This window comes from Micrasema longulum, unplaced genomic scaffold (genome assembly GCF_059751315.1).
Source record: "Micrasema longulum isolate JH-2025_06_02 unplaced genomic scaffold, ASM5975131v1 h1tg001275l, whole genome shotgun sequence".
Taxonomy (NCBI): Eukaryota; Metazoa; Arthropoda; class Insecta; order Trichoptera; family Brachycentridae; genus Micrasema; species Micrasema longulum.
In genome coordinates this window covers 6,855-34,091 of record NW_028278462.1, presented here as the reverse complement: position 1 = coordinate 34,091, position 27,237 = coordinate 6,855, and the positions used below count along the sequence as shown (strand labels likewise).

The window sequence follows — 27,237 nt, the reverse complement described above, 5'->3', positions numbered from 1 at the left end:
ATAGTACGAAGCGGTGACTGTAAATAATAAGTACAATGGATAGTGAATAATAATATACTTTCTTATTTATAAATGCGTTAAGCTATTTTTAACAATGCTCCTTTTCCAATTCCAACATTCATTTTTTTGCAAATTTATTATGCTTTAAAAAAAATCATATTTAAACATCAGGCAACATATTGAACATTTTGGAATCTAAAAATCAAAGCTTCCTTGGCCAAGTGCCGAACCTGTATTTGACCCCCATGGTTTGTTTTGACTCCTGGCCATGTAGAAGCGTATGTGGGTATGTATGCATATTGGGGTTTCACCAGATTACTCTCCTTGCTGAATATATTCTGTGCAATCTCTCCGCCAGTGTTGAATTTAATTTTAACTTGAAAAAATAATTGTCTCAATTTTTTAAATGGTTTGAATGCATAGATGTTAATACACTATTTATAATAGATATCTCAAATGTTATGAAACATTAAACTGCTAACTTTCCAACTTCTCTTCTAAAGAATAGAATGGCCCACATACAGACATTTAATCTTATACCCGTATGCAGAGACAAAACTTAAGGTGAGGAAAGTACATTCTAATTTCAAATGCAGAGAATAACCCGAAGATGAAGACAATAGAATGTACCTTTCTCACCTTAAGGTTTGTATCTGCATACGGGTATTAGTATTGTTGTTCATTAAATATCACTGTTATTCTTCGTTTTAGGGCAATCGTAATAGGAGTACCGGAGAAACGCAGATGAACGAAAGAAGTAGCCGATCCCATACTATTTTCATAATCGTAAGTGTTAGTCTTAAATTAGTAAATAATACGGCCGGGCATTGCTGTCCGTCCAAAATATTGGTAGTTTTTTAATTTAATTTTCTTCATAGATGGATAACAGTTTTAAGAATAGAATATGGAAGTCTAGGCATCAACGAGGCTTATCACCTATCATTAGTCGGTGTAACATTCTCCAAAATTCTTAAATATTATAGGCTCAAGGTTGAAATCCTACTCTACCACAACTCGATCTCCATTTTTCCATCATAAGTTATTTACGGGTTTTAAGAAAATATAAATATTTGGATTAATAATAGGAACTTACACATTTATTTTAGAATTAATAAACAAAAAAAACAGAAAACTTCCATATTCTCCACTTAAAACTGTACTCCATTTCATTTGCAATATATATTATCCCTTGTGCGGTCACATGAATCTACGTAGAATACAAGACTTGATGTATGTCTCTTATTTTAAAAAAAATAATAAAGTCGTGTTTTGCTATAAATGTCTTAAATTATATTTTTATTTTAATAAATTGTGATTATTAAATAGTATATATATTTATATATGTGTTAAATTTTTGTTTTCAAATACCTGTATTTGGAAACAGTTCATCTTTTGCTTAATGTAACACGGCGTTACAGCACCATCTCTAGGGGGATTTTTTAGCACAGTCTTTTAAGAGAATTTTGAACCAACTCCCTAGGGGACATTCCGAATATTAATAATATTTTTTAGATAATTGAATCCCGCCGCCACGTGTCACCCGGGGAGGAGGAGGAGAACTGCGTGAACGTGTCCCAACTCAACTTGGTGGACCTGGCGGGCTCCGAGCGAGCGGGGCAGACGGGAGCCACACGCCAGCGCCTAAGGGAAGGGGGCCACATCAACAAGTCCCTTTCTACTCTGGGAAATGTCATCCGCCAGCTGGCAGACGCGGAAGGAGACACCACCAGGTAAGCGCAACCGAGACACGCGTTTCATCTTGGTCCAAGGTCCTTCAATATCCTACCAAAGAAAATACAAAATGTTGAATTATGGGAAAAGTTTAAGGTAGACTCGAGTTAATCACTGATTGGCTTGAAAACAATAAATAAAAGGGAATAATGCCCATGATCTTTAAGTCTTTGTGGACATTTTTCCCAAATTTATCTTTTTTATCAACTTTTATTTTTCTAAAAAAAAATATCTAACTTCTCTGCTGAGATATTAGTTTCTTTACTTTTATTTACAGCTAAAAGAAATTATCCTTAATATTTAAGTATATAAAAAAAATATTTAATATTTTTTTATTGTACTGTATTAAAAAAAATGTACATAAATTGATTTAAGAGTTCTTACTAGGATAACCTGTTCAAAGAAGAAGTATACAAGTACATAATATATAAGTATTTTACAATAATAGAAAATAATTTGGTAACACTGTGCATCTATATGATACTTAATAGCATGTAATAAGTGCATCAAATGATAATAAAACACTTGAACAAATACTTTCCCATTACTCGGACCTAATGCATATTCATATTTCTGGCTAATTATAATTTGGACACCTGTTTTACCTACATGTATTTACTTGGTACTTTTTAAAAAATGGGCCTGTCAAAACGTTTCCTTGTGTGAGACTGGTTTTGCCTCGGCATACATAATGTATTGACAATTTGTGTTGTAATATTTTGGTCTTATCTAAAATCACACCTTATTCTCGTTTTAACTGGGGGACACGTTCCACGCAATACCACCTAAAGAGTATACTACAACAATGGGGAATAGGTTTCCTCGTATAAAAATCAATTCAGTATATTAAAAATAACCATTAAACTAGCGGGTAAGTCAACTATCGCTGACTGTTACACTCTAAAAAAGGCCTCGGTTAATCAGAATCCAGATACTAAAAAAATCCAGTCCTTCCTGACTCACAATGTATTTTTTGGACCGTGTAAAACGGGAGCCCAGTGTATCTTATATTCATCTTTCGAAAAATATTTTTATTTCATTTTTCAATATGCGTACATCCAAAACTCATTCTTATAAATCTATGGCAGAATAACCGATTCCTTTTTTTACTTACTCACACATATTTTAACTGTCTAATTGTGTGAATTGTTCAATCTGCTGTAGAATCATTCCAATCAAATTCAGCTTAATTTTTTAAATCATGAAATATGTTCTTTATTTCCTAATTTTTTATTAAACTTTTTGTACATAATATACGAGTAAATTGTATATTGGCGAGCTTATTGCCAAATGGTAATTTCTTTTGACCAACCGATAAAATAAGGTGTTATTATATAATAGATTGAGTTTTTCTACTGACATTTCTTGGTGGAACCACATTTTAATTGTAATAATAAAAATACATATATACTTTTATTATTATAAGTTATGTATATAGTTTTAAAACTTACTTAACTTACCTTAAATCAATACCAGTATTCAATGGGAATAAGGAATAAAGAGGAAAGGAGAATAGATTAAGTAAAAGAAAGGAGATTAAACGGGGATACTGTAGAAACATCTTAAATAGTGGATTGGAGATGATTCCACAGTCGAGCCACATGGACACTATATGAGTTAAAGAAAAAAGAGGAATTGTGGATGTGTATTAAGAGGGTAATTAAATGTGATGGTTTTTGAAAGAAATGAAAGTATGACTAAATATGAAATCACTGTGAATGGAGTTATACTAAAACAAGTAGAGGAATTTGTGTATCTGGGAAGTATGTTCACTGGGGATGGAATGACTGAGAAAGATATTGAAAGGAGGGTGAGTGCCGGGAACAGAGTGACGGGTGCACTTAAATCAACCTTGGCAAATAAATGTTTATCGCAAGAGGCAAAATTGAAAGGAAAAACAGGGTTGAAAGTAGGCTGAATGCTGTCGAAATGCGGTCTTTCAGGCGAATGTGTGGTAAAACTATGTACAACAGATGCACAAATGTTGAGATTCGTACATTATGTAAGGATGAGACAAGCATTATCGACAAAATCAAGAAAGGAGCTCTGCACTGGTTTAGGCACGTAGAACGAATGGACAGCGAAAGAACGGCTACGAATATTTACAATGCGAATGTTGATGGATGCAGAAATAGAGGAAGACCGAGAAAGACAGGCATGATCAAATCCAACAAATACTTGAAGATGGACATGTCAAAAGTTGGAATAATCCGCACGCGTGCTTGAGAAGATGTATGAATGTAGAGGAAGCGAGATCTGTATGCAAAGATAGAGTGATGTGGCGTTCTATCCTCTCTGCCTACGCTTACGGGGAAACAGCGTGATGGTTTTGATATTGTATTAAGAGGGTGCTTTGAGAAGAAGAACGAAAAGGTAAACCATTAGCTTATAAGTGTTGAAATTGTTCACGGAGGTATATAGTAGTGTTAGGACTGAAGTGTAGTGAACAAAAGTGAGAGGGAGTGATAGTCTCTCCGCTGTCTAATTTTGAGCCATTTCAGTTGCCTATGACGATCAGAAAAGTGGTCATAATTCCTAAGACCAAAAATATGCCTGATGCATGTATTCTGAAGTCATTCAAGTTTTACATCAGAAGTTACTAATCCTTTAAAAACAACAGGACTTATTACGAATCTAAAAATGCGCGTGGTACTCAAATAAGTTTCAGAAAAATAAGTAAAATGCATTTTTAACTACTTTTGATTTTAAAATTATTCGTCCGTAACCGACATTGTCGGACTAGTGTCAGTCACAACAAAACCCGGTTTTGGGTGAACAGTTTTAAATTAAAAGTGGTCAACACTAAAAATCATATTTGACTTATTATAATTAAAAGGCAGTTCCACCAAGAAACGTCAGTAGAGAAACTCAATCTATAAATTTGTACATGTGATAAACTCGAAAAACCTTCAAAGTCAGCTCGAGCTTATTTTCTCTGTTAATAGGTTCACACTTTACATATGTTTATATTGTTTAGATTCATCAGTTTCCGAGACAGCAAACTTACTAGAATATTACAAACTTCCCTCGGTGGAAATGCTAAAACGGGGATAATTTGCGCTGTCACACCGGCAGCATTAGATGAAACAAATTCTACTCTAATGTAAGTAACAATATTTTGAGTATGTCCAAATGTTTGTAGACAAATCCAGGATTTTATCCCCTATGGAGTTTATCAAGATTGATTGCCATTATAACAGAGAAGGGGAGAACATTTTAATCATGGGAATATTGAAGTCTGCATATTTACAGAACTATTTAAGAAATATTAATCTGAGTCTTTTAATCATTTCATATGAGAATCGTAATAAATATGTTAGAATAAACCCAAATAGTGAATAAAAACTGTCACCGTTATATTTTTAGGTTTGCCGCATGCGCCAAGACTATCGAAAACAAGCCCAAGATAAATGCTGTAATGAGTGATGCAACCCAAATCAAGAGACTTACCAAGGAGATGAGAACTTTACAAGAGGAACTAGAGTCCAAGAAACACGTGGAGGTTTACATACATTATTACTTACAGTTACTTCCGTATAAGGATATGGCAGGATATAATGCTGAGCTTAATGTTTCAGGTGGTCAACAAGGAGCTGCAGTTGCAACTGGCCGTTCTACGTGAAAAGATCATGATGGGCAACAGTGAACCGGATTCTGTACAGAGAAGTGCAGCACTGAGGAGACGTACGTGGTGTGCTCCCGTCTCTAGTCTCGCTCCCATTCTGGAAAATTCCTCTCAGCCTAACTTACTCTGGAATAGGTATTTACTATTTACAACTAGCATCCTTGACTTTCGAAAGATGGATGTTCATAATAAAAAAATAAAAATCAAGCAACATTTTTACCACAAAAATCAGTGAACAGTGAAAATAAAAATATTGAGTCAAGTTTATTACAAAATAGAAGATTTACTTCTGTTAAACGAGAGTATAAAGAATGTTGATAAGCCGGACTTTAGCAGCTGATAAAATCTTAAACTTGTACTCTGTAACATTTTAACTCTGATGAGTATATGATATATTTCATACTACTAAAATGCCATCTACGGTTTGTCAACTAAAATAATGTTTGTTTACTAACAATCCAGATGAAAAAGATCATTTATTCGGGTTGCGAACCTAAGAAAACAGCTAATTCTGACGTCTACAATAGTGTCTCGCTTGGCTCCTCCCATTGACTGCACGTCCTTGTCATGTGCGGCTTAGGTATAATGAAGTAGCAAATATTTTTTTTTTCCATCTGTATTGAATTTGTGCAGGTATCTAGTAAAGTTTTGTTAAGTGCGGTACACATGAGGGGGTTATAAACATAAATGCCACTGTCCATGATCACTTTTTCTGGGAAAACTAACAAAACCAGCAGTGAAAAGACCACATTGAATTTCAAATGAATTGTCTTTTTGCTACTGGTTATACCACGCACAAGTTGCACATAAAAAGGGTTTTTTCTGGTCTTTTTGGTCTCTCAAAAAACAGTGATCATGGACAGTGGCGTTTTTGCCTTTAACACCCCTTTTAACACACCGTTTGTCTAGTAAGCATAGTACATAATAAAATCATATGCCTTGGTAATCTATATAAAAACTTATATTCTATTGTCTGTAATACTGTTTTTATCTTTTTAGGAACAAATACAAAGTTAATAGACTTTCAAATGTAACAGAGAGAGATGATGACAGCACAATTGGGAGCCGAGATTCTACATCGAGTAGACGAGTGTCTGACACACCCCACGGGTGTAAACCTCTGGAAGATGTCATATGTTTAGGTATGTTTGAAGCTCGGGATTGCTAACTTATTCACATTTTTTATTGTGCTGGTTTCATCTCTATATTGTTAATGTAATAAATTATTTTCCCAAGAACACATCCGTACTGGAAATAAAACCAGAACTCTGGACTTACGTTTTCTACTCGACAGGTACAAATAAATCATAAAAATATAAATTTAGTGGATATATAAGTCTACTTCATAATCTAGTGGTTGGCGCATTCGCCTACCATAATTGATCCTAGTTATGCAGAAAGCAGCCAGCCAGCAAAATTCTCTGGCCTCGCAATTTATGCAAATTGAAACACAAAAATAATAATGTTTACGTGCATATCTAATTTAATCTACATAGGAGTATGTACTCAAATCTTGCAATAGCAAAGCATTGCCGAGTTCAGCTCGTTAACCATAAAAAAATGGTAATCGTGTTGTGATAGAGTGAGGTTTAAATCTCATACCTTGATCCGTGAGTCCGCAATACTAGCCACTGGACCACAACCCCGTTCTGTGTTGATTTTACATAAAACTGATTCTACACTGAAATATTTTCCGACACCCGATCACAATGGGAAGTCAACATTTATCTTCAATTTTATCTACAAAGTAAAATTAAGTTTTCTGTATGAAAAGCAGCATAAGCATACATTTTTTCGACGATAATGATAAATAAAAAAATATTTTTCTTTTTTTTTATTCTACCTACCGAAAAGTGAATTAAAAAAAAAAACATTATTAGCATAATCACAATACCAAGATTTTATTGTGTGATTAAAGATTTCTGCAATGTATAAAAAGAATGTTGAATATTAAACACTTTTCTAACACACTTTTTTAAAAACTTATTATTTTCAGATGACTCTAGTGAGTCTGTTTCCACTCGATGCAGAACTCCCGATGGATGTTCTCCGGATCACAAGTGTTTCGGTAAGCTTTTTACTATTTTAAAACTCTTGCACTCATGAACATCAATGTTTTGTCTGTGGACTTATTCGATCTAACAAGCAAACCGTTTTCCCAAAACTATTACAACCGTGGCCATCTCTAGTCAGTTAGGGATTTAGCGATAGATGATAATAAGAGAGCTCGCCCTCCGCTCAATAGCCTGGCTCTTTAGGGGCTCGAAGGACGAGAATGAAGTTACGGGGACCCGTCACAACAGATCTACGCAGTTTCCAGTGACCGAGAGCTTCAGCACCGACCCCCATCATTAAAAATATAATAGAATCTCCGTTATAACAATATGTAAAGTAAATGTTACATATTTTTTCCAGAAACTCATCATACCCCTCCTTGTCTTTTGAGATACCGAGCACACAATGCAGAAAAGGAGCTTAAAGAAATCGAAGAATTGACCAAACTTGAAAAAATTTATGCTTCTTCAGAGGTAAAATTTGTTTTAGTAAATAACAATATGCATAATATATCACTTATTGCCATCTGTAAGGCATTTATATGTTTTTATAAAAGATTAATCGCATTTGATTATTGTATACTTAATTTTTTCACAACTTATTTAATTATCTTCATAATTTTTTAAAATATTTTTTTTTAAAGTGAATTTCGTGGCTGATTTCGATAAAGAGGCCAATTATAGGCCTTGTCAACCTGGTATAAAGTTATGCCTAGGGGGGATTGTGGTAAAAAAAAATACCACTATGCCTCGGTATAACCAGGTTTATAAGTAATAGCCTAATATGAACGTAGTCATGCAGAAAGCAGCCAGCTATAGAAAAGTGAAACTGAGATAATAGCACTTTTGTGAAAAGAGTGAACTATCAAATCTACACAACAGTTGGAATGTTTTTGACTTTAACAAATGATAAAGTATAAGTATATGAATACCAAATTTTTTGTTTTATATCACAAACAAGAATCAAGTTATGTATTTGACCAGTTTTAATGATTTTGAAAGCACCATAAGATTTTTCTAGTGCTGGGGTGTTTCTTCAAATTGCAGTTCTGCAAATTGAGAAATGCCGTTGTGATCAACACTATTTTCATTAGGTGACTAATACAGTTTTTTTGTATGGAAGCGGTCTGGCTGTTTTTATCAGAACATAGAATTGACCTTACTGCACCCGATAAAATAATATCTCATTTTTTCCAAATTGTGGACTGGCTGCTTTCTGCATAACAACGTTCATATTATATAGGACATAATTAAATCATTTTAATTTATTTTTTTTCATCCTATTTTTATTTTGTGTAAAATTAAAACAAAACTCTTCCTTTGTCAAGGCGTAAAAATAAACTAAATATTTTGTAGCTTGAGTTTTATTTAAAATCATATACTGAAAATGTGCCGTTAAAACTTTATTTTTTAAGCCACTTGGCAACCATTTCTTACATTGTAAAAATAAACAAAATATTTTTAATCCTACCAAAACTTTACACAACGTTAAGTACCTAATTAATTGACGCAACACAGAGTTTCTAGCTAGTCGGAGCTAGTTCACCGGCACAAGCTGTGTCACTATAAGCTGTGTCTTTGTATTCATTCAACTTATGTATGTGCTATGTTGTAATTAAATAAAATATTCATCTGAAAAATTATTGACGATGAATGCCGAGAACACCTATTCAATTGAAGTTATTGTTACTTTTTCAGTTAGAATTGCTCAATCATAATACCTTCTTGAGAACACAACAGGAAAGGATGCAGTCAGAAAAGAAGGCTTCTGAAGAGAAATGTCGACAGTATGAGAGAGAAATAGAAGAGCTCCAATGCAATCTTCAAATATGTAACAATGAGCGTGATGAAGCCATAAAACTTGAGGTATTTTACCTAACTTTATACTTGAGTTGAGAGTCTAAAATATTCTTATTTTATAGTCCAAGTTGTTATACAACAACAATATATCAGCTGGTGACTAAATGTAAGACAAGCTAATGTGTCGCATTTGGTTATCATTAGCAACACTTTTTTTTTGTATTAATAATTTATAATTTTTTTCCAGAAACAATTGCTAGAACAAGTTAATTTTGTTAAATCCACTAATACAGATTTGGAATATCAAATTGATGAGCTGAAAATACGTACTCAAAATAGGGAAAAGGAACTTTTAAGTTCTTTAAAAGAAGCTCGACAGGAGAAAGATGTATTACACAAAAATCAGAGAAATTCTTTAGTTCCTCAGTTCCTCAACATGTCTCGTGACATTTCTCTACTGAGCAACACCGGTATTAGTGAGTGTGAATCCGATGAACACCTCAAACTGCAGAATATTATCTCAGTAAAAGATAATATTATAGCAGATTTACAAAAGCTATAGAACAAAGTAAAACCGAAACGGATGCTTCGAAGTTAGAATCAACGGAGAAATTAACTCGGATCAATGCAGCGGGAGCTCGGGGTATTGAGAAGTGTGATATATTCTGCCAGCAAACCGAGCATTATTTAGAATTGAAAACTCAATTTGAAAATGTATCCTGCCAATTGGAAACAACTAACACTAAATTATCAAAATTGACTGAAGAAAATGTCATTATTCCAACCTACAAAAAAGAAATAGAAGAGCTTAAAGACAAAATTACAAATGGAAAACGTTAACATGTCCTCTCGACCACCTAACTATCAAGATGAGTTAACAGAGCTAAAATCGTTGATAACTGATCTGAAAAATCAACTATCTTGCTACAAGCAGCAAATTGCTGACAAAGATTTGTGCATTCAAAAAGAGTTAGAAATTAGATATATTATTGAGACTGATAATTTTAATCTAAAAGATAATATTATTGTACTTCGGAATGAGATTACTAAACTTAAAGAGGAATTCCGAGTCTTGGAAAATGATAGAAATGAAGGCCTCCTTATTTCTTTATCACAAAAAACTGAAATTGATAAATTGACAATAGACCTAGGTGACTTAAATGCTCAGTTTTCTTTAATTTCTCGCAAAATGAAGAGTTGCAAAAACGTTTGGAAAATGTCAATACTGAAAACGCTTCCCTAATACAAAATATGCATCAGACAATAGCTCAATTAAACGAAAATCTGAAAGACAGTGAATCTGTTTGTAAAGAAGTTCAAATTAAATTTGAATCTGATAAATTACATTTCGAGAGTGTCGAAAATGAAAAAAGTTTGGAGATCACTCATTTAAATAAATGCTTAGTTGAAGTACAGAAGAATGTTGAGGAATTAGAGGCCACTATAGAGAGCCAGAAAAACTCGTCGCATCAAAAAATGATCGGCGATAATATTGAATTACAAGAAGCTGTATTGAAATATGATACTCTTTATCAAGAAAACACTAAAACCAAAGCAGAAAATATTAGTTTATCTGAAAATATTAAGTTCTTAACCGCCCAATCCTCAAATGAAATATCTGTTCTAAACGACCAGTTGAATTCTCATTTAATGGAATTGAATAATGTCAAGGCAGAGAATAAAGATTTGTCACAAATTATTCTTCAACTTCAAGGTGACTTACAATCTGAGTTGGACAGCACTCGTAAACTATTGCTGGACATTTCAAATCTGAAATTAAAAGAAAACTCTCTAGCGGATGAATGTATCATTATCAAAACAGAGAATATTAATTTGACTAAAAAGAATTGTCAATTACATACTGATTTAAATGCTAAAGTGTGTGAAATTTCCAACCTGATGGAAGAAATGAATTCATTAACTGAAGAACTAAATTCCTTTAAAGCTGAGCTGAAGAAAATATATTCTGAAAAAGATGAAATGACTAAAAGTATTTTACAATTAGAAGAAACTTTAATAATTAAAAATAATGAAATAGACCAACTTTTACTTAACATTGATTCCGCCAAAAATAAAGTCGATGCTTTGAATTCTGTCCAATTAGAAAATATTTCATTGTCAAATCAGAACGTTCAATTACAAAACGAAGTACAAATGAAAATAGATGCTATTAATAAATTATCAATCGTTAACGATGAATCAATCTTCTCTGCTACTGAAATTGCTGACAGCAAATCTAAAAATGGTACATTGGAACACCTTTTACAATTACAAGAAAAATTTGCTGATGTGCAAAAGGAAAATTGTCAACTATTAGAAGAGATATCCGATATCAAATCAGAAAAAGATAAACTTTCGGAAGAAGTTACCGCATTGCAAAGTAAATTAAAAACAAAATCGAAAGATATTAGCACATTGTTAGAAGAAATTAGTTATTTTAAAAATGCTGTAGATCCTCCATTGTTGGGTGGGTTCCCAAATGAAACTTCGAAGTATGGTGGAAATAACCTGGAATCGCAGTTAGAGCTACAAAATATTCAAAAACTACTAAGCCAAATCTCTACAATTTCTTTGTTCTTAAAAGAAAACAAACATTTCAACTCACACTGTTCTGAAAATCAAGACTCCGTAGAAATCATTGTGGAAAGTGAAAACAAAGATATTATTTACATCTGTAATGTTTTATCCTCATTGAAATCATATATTTCCTCAATGGAACCACTGAAACAAGAGCACTCTGATTACAAGTCTGAACTATCTAAATTAAAAAGCATTATAGAAACACAAAAAGAGGATGTATTAAAATGCAAAAGTCTCAACAAAGAATATGAAGGTCTATATCTTATCAAAGATTCATTTGATAACAAAGAAAATGTGGATAATTCATATAGTGCTGTTTCTCCGCTACGAAGTAAAAAAGATGATTTTATTTCATCCGAATCACAGTTTTGTATTTCTCCTTACAATATTTCCTTTCAAAATATACCTAAAGTCAAAGATTCTCCCAAAATAGGAAAAATGAAATCATCCCCTCTCAAAGTGAAAATTGACGCTAAAAAAATGTTGGAGGTCATACAAAATTATGTTACTTCCAATGATATATCTTGGGAAAATATCTTTCCCACAGATATTCCAGAGCTGAAAATTGTTTTAGAAAAAGTCAGAAAATTAAAGATAGAACTTGTTTCCTCACTAAAAGCCCATAGCTCACTCATGGAAAAAGTCTTGGACCTTGAAAACATCAACAATAACCTAAAATCTGTTTTACACAATGTTTATATCGGTGTAAGTAAATTAGAGCAAATTAACTGCGATAAATATTCTGATGGAGATATAACTTTTACCGGTGGTACAGTCGATAACTGCATGGACAGACTTAGAAACTCTATTAATGATATTGTGTCAATGAAATCTCTTATGAAACAAAGTTTGAATTGTGAAATAACCGAAGCAAACGATAGTTCAGTATTTGATGAAAATATTTCCAACACTTCTGTTATTATGGGAAAGAAACCGGCACCGGAAACTGTAGAAATCAACGGTGAGAAGATTTGTTTTTCGATGGAAGAGGCATCTCCTTCGTCTGACTTTGAGAACTTGGAAAATTTTCTATTCTTTTTAGAAAGTAGCATATCTGAAGCTTACTCACAATTATTGGAAATTCCTAGCAAATTAACATCCAATATTCGCAAAATTGACCAAACTTTAGATGTGAACTATTTTGAAACTAAGTTATTAAACATGATGGATTCACATAAATTGTTAGTTGAAGAAGTAAAAAGTTTGATAGCATCCAAAAGTACTATTTGTGACAAATTAAATCATGAAAATGCATTATTAACCAACGAAATAAAACAAAATGAAAACAATGTAAAAGAACTGGCGAGAGAAGCAGAAGAATTGCATAAGAGAATATTGCGGCGGAGAAGTGAGCATGAAGTGAATTTTGCAGAGTATAGTTTACTGAGCTCTCAGTACTCTACTGTTCAGCACTACCATTCTAACCTTCACACTTCTTGTATTTCAACTGCATCGTACATGAAACTGCAGCTGGGAAACCTTCAAACTCTTCTCGAAAACTCTGATAACACAGAGATACACGATATGGAGACATCAATTTATGATGATTTATATACTCCCAAGAAACCGTCCAGTTCAATAGCTTCCAGCATTCCTTTTGCTAACCTCGACGAAACCCCCGTAAAACCCATCCATTCCATTACAAAAGGAGTAGAAAAAACTAATCTGAACAAAAGCTCACAAGGAAAATCTGAAAGTTTTGTTGAAAATATAATGGTTAATACATCACAAAGCACCGAAGAGAGTGATAATATTTCTAAAGAAACTCAAACCTCCTTAGTGGAATATAAAAATACAGAAATAGTTGAAAAATCGCAATTTCTGAATACTTGTGATGCGAATGACGAAGTGGAAAATTTCCATTCTGATCTGAGTGAAAAATGTGAAGAAATCAAACGCCTCTCTGATCTGCTTGTGGAACACGAATCTATTAAGGAACAGTATATTGAACTCCAGAAGGAATACGACTCTCTCTCCACTGAGTTGATGGACTCCTTGCAAGAAGCTGATGATATCAGACAAAAGTATAAATCCCTTCAAACTGAAATGTGTGTTATAGATGAATGCAGTAATTTAATGAAACAAAACATTTCTTCTACCGGAGAAATTATTCCGGAACAAGAATTTAATTTACTTAATTTAGTACATCTCTTTATTAACCATTCCCAAAGTACTCGTAGTGAATTAGCTTCAGCCACTGAATGTATAAATCGTTTAGAATTTGATTTAGCCAGCAAACAAGAGATAATAGATGCCAACCAGTCACAAATGTCTGTTGCTGTTTTAGAATTACAAAAGAAACTCGAGGATAAACACTCTGATATTTCTATTCTCAACGTTGACATTATGAGATACAGGGCAGAAATTGCCAACATATCTCAACACCTTGAATCTTCCAATGAAGAGAATCAAAAATATTTGTCGAACATTGAAAAATTAGAAAATGATATTTCGACTTTTACAAATAACATGGAAAAATTGCAGGAGTCTGAAAGATTGCTCACTTTTGAATTAAAAGAATTAGCTGCCAATAAAGATACATTGAATTCATGTATTTTTAAACTGGAGGGAGAAAATCTTACCCTACATGAAAAAATAACTTCACTCTTAAAGCAGATGGATGCTCAAGTATCAGAGATCGAATTGTTGAAAAATACTGTTGACATTAAACAAAACAGTTTGAACACAATTACTGAAAAGTATGAAGCACTCTGCACAACAAACAATAAGAATATTGAAGCAGAAATATCAATCCTAAAACAAACTATCAATGCCAATTCCCAAGAAAATATAAAACTTAAAGAAGAACTATTACTTACTGAACAAAATGTCACTGATTTACTAGAAATAATTGATAGCTTAAAAAAAGACTTAGTGTTAAAATCAAACCAAATTGAGTATTTAATTCAAGAAAAGGCAGATCTGAACGGCAAGGAACAAAACCTGTCCCAAACGTTGGAAGAGTTGAATGAAAGATTTGTTAATAAAGAAAAAGAAGTACTAAAAATGAGTTGTATTGTTTCTGATTTACAATCTCAACTTGCTGATGTCCAAGATGAAAAAAGGGACCTCTCTAATAAAATCAAAGTTCTACAAAATGAAGAACAAACATTAAATATACAGATTCAGAAATGTGAGGAAAAAATACAAATTTCAACGAAAATATTAGAAAATAATGATGTTCTTAAATCAACTATAGCGAAATTGCACGAAGATTTAGAAAAGGCAAATAAAGATTTAGATAATTTAAATATTGATTCTAAAAAAAAAGAAAGATGCCTCCTAGAGAAAATTGAAAATCTTAATGCACAAATAAAATCTAAACAAGAAAGTATCGAAGAATGTAATAATAAAGTGTCGCTGGTTGATGTGTCCATCAAGGAGAAAGAAGAACTATTAAATAATGTCTCCCATAGATATGAAATTGAGAAGCAGAAATTTACTTGCCAGCTAACATCTCTAGAAAAAGAAGTTAGCCAGCTAATTAGTGAGAAGAAAGTTAAAGAAGAAGAGCGATGCTCACTCCTATCAAATTTAGAACAATTATCATGCTTGTTAAATGAAAAGGACCAAGAAATTAATGGCTACACTCGAGAAATTAGCAACTTTAAGGCTTCAGCAAGATCTGTTACCAGGTTGGCATTTTCAGATATTTTAATATTTCTATTAAAATTAATTCATACTCAAATGTACGCACCATTATTGATCTTTAAATCTTTTCATAGCTGGTATGCATATATGTTTACTCATCTGCTTGTCATTTTTTTTATTAATTTATATTCTTTTCTTCTTTCAAAATGTTCTTGTCTTCATTAATCCAATTTGTATCGGCTATTTTGATACTGTATACTGTTTTATAACCTCACAATAATAATTCGCGACCCGTTTATAGAGCCACCCATATGGACAAAAATCATTCTAGGAATATCGATCACGAACTTGGCTACAGTTTTGCAGCAAATCAACGGGCCGTGGGTACTTTAGGTCGAGAATAGCAAGCGCAGCGACGAACTGCAAAAATTTGCAATGCTTTTTTTCTATGCGATAGAGAGAAAGGGCGTCTATAAGAGGGTCGCAAATTATTACTCTGAGGTCGTAACTCATTTTTGTGGTATATCTCAAATCTTGTCCAAATGCATATGCCCCACTTTGCCTTTTGCCCGATGATATATTATAGGAAACTTTATACAATAAACTTTTCCGGTCCTACTAGTGGAATGCCTTAACACAATCCATTTTTTTTTCCTTTAGCTACGAATTTGAAAATCAAAAATTGCTTATGGAACTACAAACCCAAAAGGAATCTACCAAAGATATCCAGGAAAAATTATCGTCCTCTGAAGAAATGTTGAAAAAACACATTGAGGAACTGGAATCACGCAACTCGCATCTCTTATCTACCAACTTCATACTAGAGGTATACATATATTTCATTTCAACTCTATTTGAAATTTTCTGAAAATGATTGCTTCAGTTCAAGTTTACTGTGTTCTGGAACAGAATTGGTTGAAAGCTACTATGCCATATTCTGTATTGCATTTTTACATATAAGCATTTTTGATATTGTATTTATAGAACCGTGTAACTGATCTCCAATTCGAATTAGAATCTGCCCTCAAGAGCCCCGTTTTCAGAAAAGATTTACACTTGAAAAGACAAAGTTTACACGATCTAAAAAGAAATTTGGTTGGGGATGTCTCCTTAAGAAATACTGCAGGTCAGTAAATATTTGTAGCACTATCTTTGTGGATCATTGTTATATTTTTGAGAGATTAATAAAAAACTTTGTTTTATGAACCATTTTATTTATTGACACAACCGACTAGTTTCTAGCTCTTCAGTTGGTCGGTTGTGTTGTTGCCCTCGTCGGTTGTGTCAATAAATAAAGTGGCTCGTAAAACAAAAGTTATTTCATCTATCTCTCAAAAATATTTCTGTTTTTATTTATATGTATTGATTTTTTAAGTTATGTTGGCAATGGATAGCCTTTTGATGGTATTTTTTTCCCCATTCAGGCCATAAAAACCAGTATTGAGCGGAAATGTATTCCATATTAAGATTCATTATGCAAAAAATAAATATGCAAATCGTTTGTAAATTGATTATCATTATTTCCTAGGTACAGATGGCTTTATCAACTTGTTTGAGATCAATATAAAATTTATTTCACATATTTATATGAAATTTTAGTTAGAAATTGTAATTGTGATATTAAAAGATGATATGAAAAAAGTGCTGAAATATGTATTGAAAATTCTCAGTTTTATTTATTTATTTTATTAGGTAAACAAACAGTATGTACACATATATTGCCAATTTCTTTGTATATTAGAGTAAGAAACTCATGCACACACCAAAAAAAATGTTTACACTTAATACAATAATTTAAATTATGTTCAATACAATAAATGTAAAAGAAACGAAAAAAATATTTATATAATAATAATGTTGAATGTCTGCTTCTCTCAAAATTTCTATAATTTTTGACCTAAATTTACATACATTGTCACAAAAAATATCAGCTTTTTACTAAGCCAAGGCGAAATTATGAAGAAAAACATTAGAATATTTATTACGTTATAAAACATCTTTGTTCATGACTACTTACAAACCTTATAATACAATAATAAGATTTCAAAATAAAGGGTTAACTCCTTTGACTTTTCCGGGTTGGTTTTGTCGCTGCAAACATAACTTTGCAACTTTTTTTTAACCATGTAAAATAAAGAAATATATAAATTAGCTATTCATATTGTGGGATAATTGCTGCAACTAGGTAACTTCAAAATCACAATTTCTGAATTACCCACTAAAAGCACTTTTTTTTATCCTCCTCCATGAATGCTACAAAGAGACGAGTCATGCATTCAAATCCTAATATCGCGGGGTAATTACTAAACTACATAACTTTAAAATCACAATTTTTGAGTTATCCACTAAACACACATTTTTCTTATCTTCCTCCATAAATGCTACAAATAGACAAGTTGTGATTCATTTAAACAATATTATGATGATTTAAATGCACTGCTTGTTATCTGTAGCATTCAAGAAGGAGTAACTCACAAATGCTGATTTTGAAGTAATATACACTGAAGTGTGAAAAGTGTGTGAATACTATGAATAGAGAATTAGCGATGGCATTTCAATATCCACAAAATACCGTGAATTGGGAGACTTTGGGATATTTTTTTACATTCTGACAATTCTTGTCACGTAAGTAATTTTCAAACCAAATATAAACAACCTTTAGCTATGTTTATGTTAAGCACATTGCCATCATCACAAAATATAAAATGCCCTTTTTAATTGTGGTTTTACAAAATGTCTCCAGCAGTGGTGATTTTCAGGAAGAACAACAAGAATGAAATTGAATCGGTTTGTGGTCCTGTGGCTAGGCCTCGGACTCGCAGCTCAAAGGTCCGTGGTTCGAATCCCACTCTACCCCAACCTGATTCCCATTTTCTAATAGTGAGTTATTTAGAACTCGTTAAAAATGGCCCTCAAAATTAAATATTGGGGTAAATCATAAGAAAGCAAATATTTATTTTAAAAAAATAATTGGTAGTTTTGTTTACTAAAAAAAAATCTAATAATTTCAGTAAGTCTGATTCTTGGATTATGGTGACATTTTAGATGCAAGCAGATTTCTCTTAGTTGCCTTTTTTCATTCTCTTGTGAAAAAAAAAACTTTTTTTCAGACAATGATAATGATGTCTCTATGGAAGATTGTTCCGAAGCAAACCAATTGGCTAAATATGTTGAGAACATTAAATCATTGGAGTCAAAATTAAACATTACTGTAGAACAATACACACAATTGGAGAAGGCTTTTAATCTCAGTGAGAAACAACTCGATCAGAAAAATAATGAATATTCTCAAATAGTGGTAGCCTATGAAAAGTTAAAATCAGAGGTAAATATGAATTTTATTCCACATTTGTAACCATCATTTCTATGGAAACGACATATTTATGTACTACATTCAACTTCATGGGACCTCTTTCTGTGTCAATTTGATACAAAATAAAATACAGTATGAGTGGAAATCCATTTAAAAAATATTTTTTCCGGGAATAAAACTCGTGGAAAAATTATGTACAGTAATACCCCTTTTTACATTTTTCAAGGAAGCAATAGAAAAAGGTGTATAACTAAGGAAAACACTAAATTGAGGAAATAAAAAATATATGGAATTATATAAAAATAAAATGAATATACTAGACTATAGTGGAAATATACTGCCAGAAAAATAATTGGGAATTATGAATATTTTTACGTATTTTCAATGATTTCATTTAGAATAGTTTGTTTTTTTTTCAATCAATATTATATGTTTTTTTTTTTTTTAAATAAGTTTTTGCTATTTTTTTTAAGTAGTTTGTAAATTAAAGCTTTATTTAAAAAAAATTGTAAAGAACATGTCATTGTCCATCGAAAACGACTCATCTTTTGAGGTTATCCACGAATCGAGCCATTTTGTGGCATCTTTATAAGAATGGAAGTGCTGCTCAGCCAGGCCATGAGTCATTGATCGGGACAAGTGGTAATCTGGGCTGGTATTCCGAACGCAATTATAGTGCGGTTAAGCGCGTTTTTACTTACTAAATACACGTTATAGTGTGCTCTAGATGCGTTCAGAATAATAGCCCTGAAGAAGCAATGTCTCGTTAATACGGCAGGTGGGGTAGGGCTTCCCATTTGACCGCTCCCAAGTATGTTTTAAATGGCCTTGCGACATATGGCCAACTGTTGTCATGCTGCAAAATTACTTTGTCATGTCTCTCCTCGTATTGCGGCTTTATTTCCCTTCAGTGTGCTTCAGATGCAGATTTTTTTTGGTAAAATAATACAGCAAATTTTTTTTTTTGCAACAAAATTCGACCCCGGTTTCGTGGTTAAAAAAAATCAGAATTCATTTGATGTGTCAAAAAAGTCAAAATTATGTCGGTACAATGATGCCGCGGCCCGTGCGCCACCGCGTGTTACACGCAAATGAAGGATAAATTATTGTCTTAACCTAAATTCAAAGCAGGTGCAGTGTAATTGACCTTTTTGTTTAAGTGTCTTCCTTTAGGGTTAGTCTTAGTTTTTATTTAAACAAAAACGTCACGTTGACTTGTACAAATCATGATACACAGTTGACAAACTTTTAGAAACATTATTGTTTACTTTATAGTTATAATATCATTAAATTGCGATTTTTAAAACATAACAATAGAAATATTTAGAGTTATAAAAAAGATGGTTTAAAAAGCCGCAAACTATGACAGTTGTTTTTAGTGATGCCATAGAAAAAAGGTGATACCGTATTTTTAAAATTTCCCAACATTTAGGGGAAAATTATTTTATTTTTTATTTACACATATAATTTTAACATGCTGTTTTTAAATCAAATAAAAAAACAGATTACATAATATTGTTTGAAAAAGTATAAAAATATTTTTAGTGAAATCATTGAAAACAGGTAAAAAAAATATTGTCGATTTGCACTTTTCACCGTTTTTACAATTTTTCTGGAAGTATATGTACACTATAGTGTAGCAAATCAATTTTATTTTTATGTAATTACTATTTTTTTCATACATTTTTCATTTCCTCTCTTTAGCGTTTTCCTCAGTTTTACACTTTTTTTTTTCTTGCTCCCTTGAAAAACATAAAAAGGGGGTTTTATTGTATATTTTTTCAAACCTTGGAAAAAAGCTTTTGTATAACTATAACTTTTCAACATCAAATATAAAATTTTTGCACATCCGTCGATCTACGATCCCGACAAAATCAAGTATTTTTAAGCCTTGACGAAGGAACAGTCTCATTCTGAAATCGGTTGACGGAATAAATTTACGTAGTTATTTTACACAAAGTAAATGTTTATTTAAATTATTTAACATGGAAAATCACAAAGTAACTCCTTTAAATATAAATTTTATTTACAAATAAAATGTTTTAAATGGTTTTGACAGGCGCCAGCGTAGTTAGTTAAATGGCCAACTGTGAAACTGGCATTGCCGGTTCCATTCCCGCCAGTTGCAAGGAAAAAATCCAACAAAGATTTTTAACTCAATTGGTCTGGGGGTTGTGGTGTATTATTCATGATTTCCTTCCATATCCTTTAGCTCCTACCTGCTAACAAGCCTCTGAAGTAGAGGCTTGGGGGTTATTCCTTTTAAAAATGAAATGATTAACACAACATATATTTTATGTATATAACTTGAATAAATGTATTTATATGTTTTTCTTATATTGTTAATTAATTATTTTTTCAGGCACGTTTGCAGGATGTGATAAAAGCCAATGTTTCTAAACAAGATGCGTCGACTAATACCAATCCAGGTAAACAACTTTACTATTTTCAATGTGTATTATCTTGTGGTACCACTGCGAGGTTTAGTCTTATACGTGTTGAAATCTTTGTGCATACAATTCGTATAATAAATTAGGTAATTCATGTTATGATTTTATCTCTTGATTTGTTCAGAGGACAAGGGCGCCTTGATGTCTCTGTTTGTGGATAAGATGACTTACGATTTCTTGAATGAAAAATACAAAGCGTTACAAAAGGCTAATGAAGACTTGAGAATTAAAACCAAGCATCAGGCTACGGAGCTGCGTCGCCTAGAACATTCTCTACAGAATAATACTTTACATAAACTGTTACCGCACGAGGGTAAGTACAAAACATACTTTATTAAAAATTCATTATACAATGGAAAACTATTCCTAACTTCTCTGTTTTTATTATTTTTTTATGTTTTACTCCATTTTATTTCAAAACAAAAATTAATTTTTACTCTGTCCAAGTTAGGTCCGTAATTCTGACGCATACCGTTAGTAACTGCCGACGTACTGTTAGCATGTTAATGTTATGATTTGCACAGTTCAAACCTTCATGGATGATCGGCTCATTGGATTGATCCATGTTGTATTATTTTAGATTGAAAAAAACAGAGAAGTTGCAAGAAGAATTGGCGGAACTTCGTGAAAAAATTAAAGAAAAGGAGGATTGGAAATCTAAATACACGGAATTAAAAAGTGATTACCAGGAGATGGATGGCGAGTATAATGTGTGTGTTGATGACCTCAAGGAAGCCGTAGCCAGCTATAACCAAGTGTACAATGAGAAGAAGGATCTCGAGGTATTTATGGCACTCTATCCTCACTAGCCAAGTAGAGAAGTCCATCTCAAATCCTAAGATATACAAAAAATATTGCTATTTGTTATATTTATTAGCATAAATTGTTTTGTAGCAGATTAATGACAACTGATAACATTACTTGTCAACAAGTTCATCACCGTAACATTTTCATTAATTTACCTAATTCCTAAATATGTGTTTGGTAAATTACAGAGAGAAATAAAGTACCTGAAGGGAAAATTAGATGACATAAAGGAAATGAGTCCGAGTGATGAAGTCAGAAAAAAGAGACAAAGTTTGTATGATGCTCGGCGAGGTACTAGTCTTACTACACAGGATGCTTCTACCAATACCGGTTTGTATTTAATACATGGTTTACTATTTATATATTTATTAGTGTGTACACTGCACAAATGCCTTTTATAAACATAAACACATTTAACATAACAGTGTTCTATTACAAAATTATGAAATAATATAATAACAATATATCTATACATACTCGTATTACACAGTTGTTTTATACATTATTCTATATAATAACTTTAGGATTTTAATACTTGACATACTTAGGTAAAAAAAAATAATATATATATATAATAATAAAAATAAAGATTACGCAGTATATTCAAAATAGCAAAAATCATAAATCATAAATCATTGATTTGTTGGGATTGTTGAAATGTATATTGAATGCCCTAGTATAAATAAAATAATATGGTATAAATTAAATAATTTTCCATGATTTGCAGAATTAAGAATATTATGTATGTCATATTTCAAACCTCTATTTTTTTATTTATTTACAGATGAATCAATAACCAACAGAGAACCCAAAATTAGATTACAACCCTGTAGTGAATGTGCATCAACTCAACTGGTTAGTTCTTTTAAATTAATATAGGTACATTTTATTTACTAAGCGAAAGGACGCAGCAAACTCCGGTGACATTTGTCGTCAAGCAGAGGCGATACGGTTGGCTGGGCCCAGTGGTGGCTGAAGGGTGTAAAAATGTAGGGGTAGTTTTTTTTTTTTTACTAAGCAGGTACATGTTCACACTAAAAATTCCAATAAAAATACATTAATATGGAGGCAGTTACTTACCTTTATGTCTATAAAGATGTTTCCAATATGATACACTAATTCACAAAATTTTGCTTATCAGAATTTTTGGTCTTGATGCTGCAGTCTGATAAAAAGTAAAGAAATCATACAACACCATTTAAAATACCTTTTTTTCCAAAATCATTCACTTAAAAATATATTTAAAAGTTTTATGTAATTGAAATATGACCGGCAGATTATGCCTTTAGAAATTAAGACTAAACTTAGTTATATTGGCACTCCTATAAAAACGGAATATTGAAGTAAGATTTATTTTATAGTAACTTATATACAATAGAAACGAATAGCTCTAGAAAAAAAAGACAATTTCGGTTTTGAAAAAGAAATAAAAGCATTTAAAACCACACAAAGTTTGCGCTGTTTTTTCTTATATTCTGCGTTAAATTATTTATGCCTTCCATAATTGTTTTTAAAAAACAAATAAAACACCTAAAATAATTTTTAATTTTTTCAAGAAGAATGTTTTGGTTGTAAATACTTCATTTCTACGGTATATTTTTAGCAAAATATTAATGCTCATATCAGTCATCGAATGGTGTTTGAATTTTGCTAAAAGCATACTTTAGATATGAAATATTTACAACCATGATATTCTTCTTAAAAAATATAAAAAGTGTCATAAAAAAGGGTGTATGTACTAAAATATTCTGTTTTATTTTTTTGAAACCATCATTGAAGGCAGTGGCTTTCCTTTATGTCAGTTAGGTCAATGAACCTCCAAAATTTGCTACCAATTAAAAAAAATATATGTCAGAATTTAAGAAAAAATAATGCAAAGTTTGTGTAGTTTCTTTTTAAAAACCAAAATTTCAGTTTTTTTTTTTCCACAGCTGTACAAGTATTTTTCAATTTATTATCTTTAAATTATTGAACAAATTTTACTTTCCATTTTTATGAGTACTGATGTACTCAAGTTTACTCTAAATTTCAAAAGGCGTAATCTGCTGATAAATAAAATAATTATATTTCAATTATGTAAAACTTAGAGTATATTGTTTACTTTTAAACTTTTGAGTATATTGCATACCTTTAAAAATAATTGTATTTGTTTAATGTTTATTTACTCATTTTTGAAGGGCACGATTTCGTCAAAAAACAGTATGTTTGTTAGTCGTTAGATTTCCTTACTTTTTATCAGACTACAGCCATGCACTCAACTACTACTTTTTTATATTAGATACTTATTGAATATTAAACACGGTTTGTGATAATCATAATAATTAACAAAGCTCGTCTGAATCTTGTAAATGAGGGTATAAGAAGCAAACTTGGAAATCGCCATTGAAGGAGTTACTGAGATCAATATGTGATCAATATGGCTCCTGCAATAGTAGCCGAAACGTCGGAACAAATCCAATACACACGGTATCACCCAAAAAAGAAACATATTGATAACAGTGACCGTGAAAACCTTCACACCTATTTGAGTTACTGAGATATTTGTGAAAAACTTTAATAAATAATTGTGAGATTTCTAATTATGTTTCACCAACTCAATGGAGAATGCGAAGTTTGCGATGTCAAGTAGTATAATTGAAATCTGTTTTAGCAAGATTTAGAGACGTTTTTGAATTACGGTCGGTAGATTTTTATGCATAGTTTATTTTGGCATCAATAACTAATTTTCTGTTTTTGGTGGAGATTTCTAAGTTTGCTTCTAATACCCTCAAATATTATGAACTCTTGACTTTAGGCTGGCACACTCCAAAGGAAAAGGAAGAGGAAAAGAAAATATATGCTCATATTTATCCCTTCCATTAGGAATTTGTCCATTTGAGTTTAGTATATAAAATACACAGGAATATATTAATTTGTCACGGTATCTCTTCAAGACCAATGACAATATTTTATTACTATCACCTATCTCATTCTAACCTTCTTTCTTTCATATTGCCCTCTCACCCTGACAATGCCCGCGTCAGAGTAATTTTAGGCGAGATAATTAAAATCTTCTTGTAGGTACGATATGTTTAATCTCTTTTTCTTATGGAAAAATGTAGAGAGAAGACATTAGCTTTGAGACAATTTAGGAAATGACCCGCGCATATAAATTAATGTGTATCGCGGATTTGACAGATTTGGCTAATTTTTCCAAATAGCATTGGACATAATATGTATAAAAATATGCAAATTAATATGTACTTTTTTTAAACCTAATTACATTATGTATAATAAGGTTCTTTACTATAGGTATGTATTTTTTATAATTGGTAGCAAAGCCACTGGCTGGGCCATATTCTGCGGATGCCTCCTGAGAGCCTTAACCACGCTTACCTACTTTTCAAGGCATCAGGTTCTCGACATCCGCGGTTGACTGTTCGTCGGCAGTTTATGTCAGAACTACAGAATGCGAACCTGATTCGGGAGGACTCGCAGGATCTGGCAGCTGACAGAGATGCCTCGAGGCTCTTTGTGGACACTATGCTCCAACTAGGGGGCGGACATGGAATGATGATTTTTTTTTTTCACATTTCTGTATACATATATCGGTTAATATTTTAACAAGTTGTGTTTGCAGATTTAAAATGCTGAGAAATGATGTATTAATTATTGTACATTTTGTTATTTATAGAGTTTACAAGAGCAGCTGGTGAAATCACACAACCTAGAATCTCAACTGAACAAACTACATTGTGGTCCCGAGGTTTCCGTCTTCGGTTCACCAGCTAATATTATACAGGTAATTTCCACATCTATCAGAAATACACATTTTATTCTTCAAAATTTGCATTTTCTGTACTATATTTACAGTCATTATTATTCCATATCGTATCCTTAGCTGGACAGTGGCCATTAATTTTTATGTGAAAAATGTACCCCTTTGAGTACTAAGGACAAAAATATTTATTGGTTATATTTACACTCTCGCGGTGCAGCTTTTTGCATGAACGAAGCAGGCAGAAAGTCCTATTAAATACATAATCATTTTAGAAATATGTATGTAGTATTTTTTAATTTGCTGTATTTATCTCTAAAGCTACGTGCATATTTTATTTCAGAAGGGGAAACTACATGATTTTATAAAAGAAAATGAGCTACTAAAATTAAAGCTTAATAAGTACAAAGAATTTTATCTGAAACAACACAGAAGTCATCAAAAACGGCCCACATAGAATACAAATAATAATTTTTTTAGCTTTACCACTTTAGACTTTCCATATTTTAAGAGCTAATTTTGTACATGGGTGAATATACGATTTTGAGAATGTGGATGGCCCAGTGAATATTGTTATGTAAAAAACATTTTACGGAAAAATTATAATTCATATAAGATGGTAAAAATTGTCTTTTATAGTTTCATTATAAAAATATTTATGTTTTTGAAGTTAAAAAATAAAATACACCACAAATCTCCCCTCCCCTGGCTTGTCCCTTCTCCGTATTTTCATATTCCAAATTAATTAATTTTATTACTAGTTTTAACCCATTATTAATTATGTTATATTATCAAAGTTGAATACTTCCTACAACATTCATTTAGCAACCACAATCGTGAAGTATTTTGTATTTTGTGGCCCCTGAATTGATTGTCCCTACCCTGGCATATTGCACTTAAAACTACCTATTAGCGAGATAATTGCAAATGGTCCTGTAGTAATCATTATCAATTCAGCTCCAAGCCGTGACATGCATTTTTGCACCAACAGCGCTGCCGTCAATCAGCTTATCTTACAAAAGGCATTTAGTGCCAGTGATTGATGCCCCTCCCGGTATTTGTATTTATCAACCTTATTTTATATTCATAAATAAGGACATGCAACTACAGTCAATGAGTCGATTTGATTTCTATAAAGATTGCATTTCATATTTTCTTAGAATTTTAAGTTATGTTCAAATTTGTCATTCGCCCTTTGCTTACCTTTTCTTCGCGCAAAGTAAAATTATTCATGTTGAATCGGTAAGCAGTTTGTTTAGATTTATTAGTTCAGGTTACATTAAATTTGTCTGTTTTTAGTTTATCCAGTTGAATATATATATATTTTAATAATTTGTATGTCATATTCCAAGATTTTTTAATTCCTGATTAGTAATTGTTTTTTTTTTATTTTTATAATACATACTTTCAGATGGTTCGTCAAATGTTAATGTTACTTAATTATTTGAATGTTTAAAAACACTTAAGTTACATGTAAAAGGCGCCACTAACTTTTTATTCATTTGTACTGATTTAACTAATTAAATTAT

The 27,237-nt window shown here is 31.9% G+C and overlaps 1 protein-coding gene across 1 annotated transcript in view; it reads left to right on the top strand.

The window, feature by feature from the left end:
• Positions 1 to 26,306, top strand: part of LOC148276119 (uncharacterized) — a 28,581-nt gene extending 2,275 nt beyond the window's left edge. Inside the window, exons 4-25 of the mRNA XM_088234734.1 lie at positions 712 to 786; positions 1,513 to 1,730; positions 4,709 to 4,834; positions 5,098 to 5,233; positions 5,310 to 5,491; positions 6,356 to 6,498; positions 7,353 to 7,424; positions 7,772 to 7,884; positions 9,109 to 9,276; positions 9,458 to 9,751; positions 9,842 to 9,863; positions 10,379 to 15,425; positions 16,042 to 16,207; positions 16,366 to 16,507; positions 18,492 to 18,706; positions 21,057 to 21,123; positions 21,269 to 21,458; positions 21,725 to 21,926; positions 22,140 to 22,281; positions 22,736 to 22,806; positions 25,625 to 25,732; positions 26,052 to 26,306. Of these exons, the coding sequence (XP_088090860.1) occupies positions 712 to 786; positions 1,513 to 1,730; positions 4,709 to 4,834; positions 5,098 to 5,233; positions 5,310 to 5,491; positions 6,356 to 6,498; positions 7,353 to 7,424; positions 7,772 to 7,884; positions 9,109 to 9,276; positions 9,458 to 9,751; positions 9,842 to 9,863; positions 10,379 to 15,425; positions 16,042 to 16,207; positions 16,366 to 16,507; positions 18,492 to 18,706; positions 21,057 to 21,123; positions 21,269 to 21,458; positions 21,725 to 21,926; positions 22,140 to 22,281; positions 22,736 to 22,806; positions 25,625 to 25,732; positions 26,052 to 26,165 (8,013 nt within the window). The 3' untranslated portion in view covers positions 26,166 to 26,306. The remainder of the gene's footprint in view (positions 1 to 711; positions 787 to 1,512; positions 1,731 to 4,708; positions 4,835 to 5,097; positions 5,234 to 5,309; positions 5,492 to 6,355; positions 6,499 to 7,352; positions 7,425 to 7,771; positions 7,885 to 9,108; positions 9,277 to 9,457; positions 9,752 to 9,841; positions 9,864 to 10,378; positions 15,426 to 16,041; positions 16,208 to 16,365; positions 16,508 to 18,491; positions 18,707 to 21,056; positions 21,124 to 21,268; positions 21,459 to 21,724; positions 21,927 to 22,139; positions 22,282 to 22,735; positions 22,807 to 25,624; positions 25,733 to 26,051) is intronic.
• Positions 26,307 to 27,237: the final 931 nt, after the last annotated feature.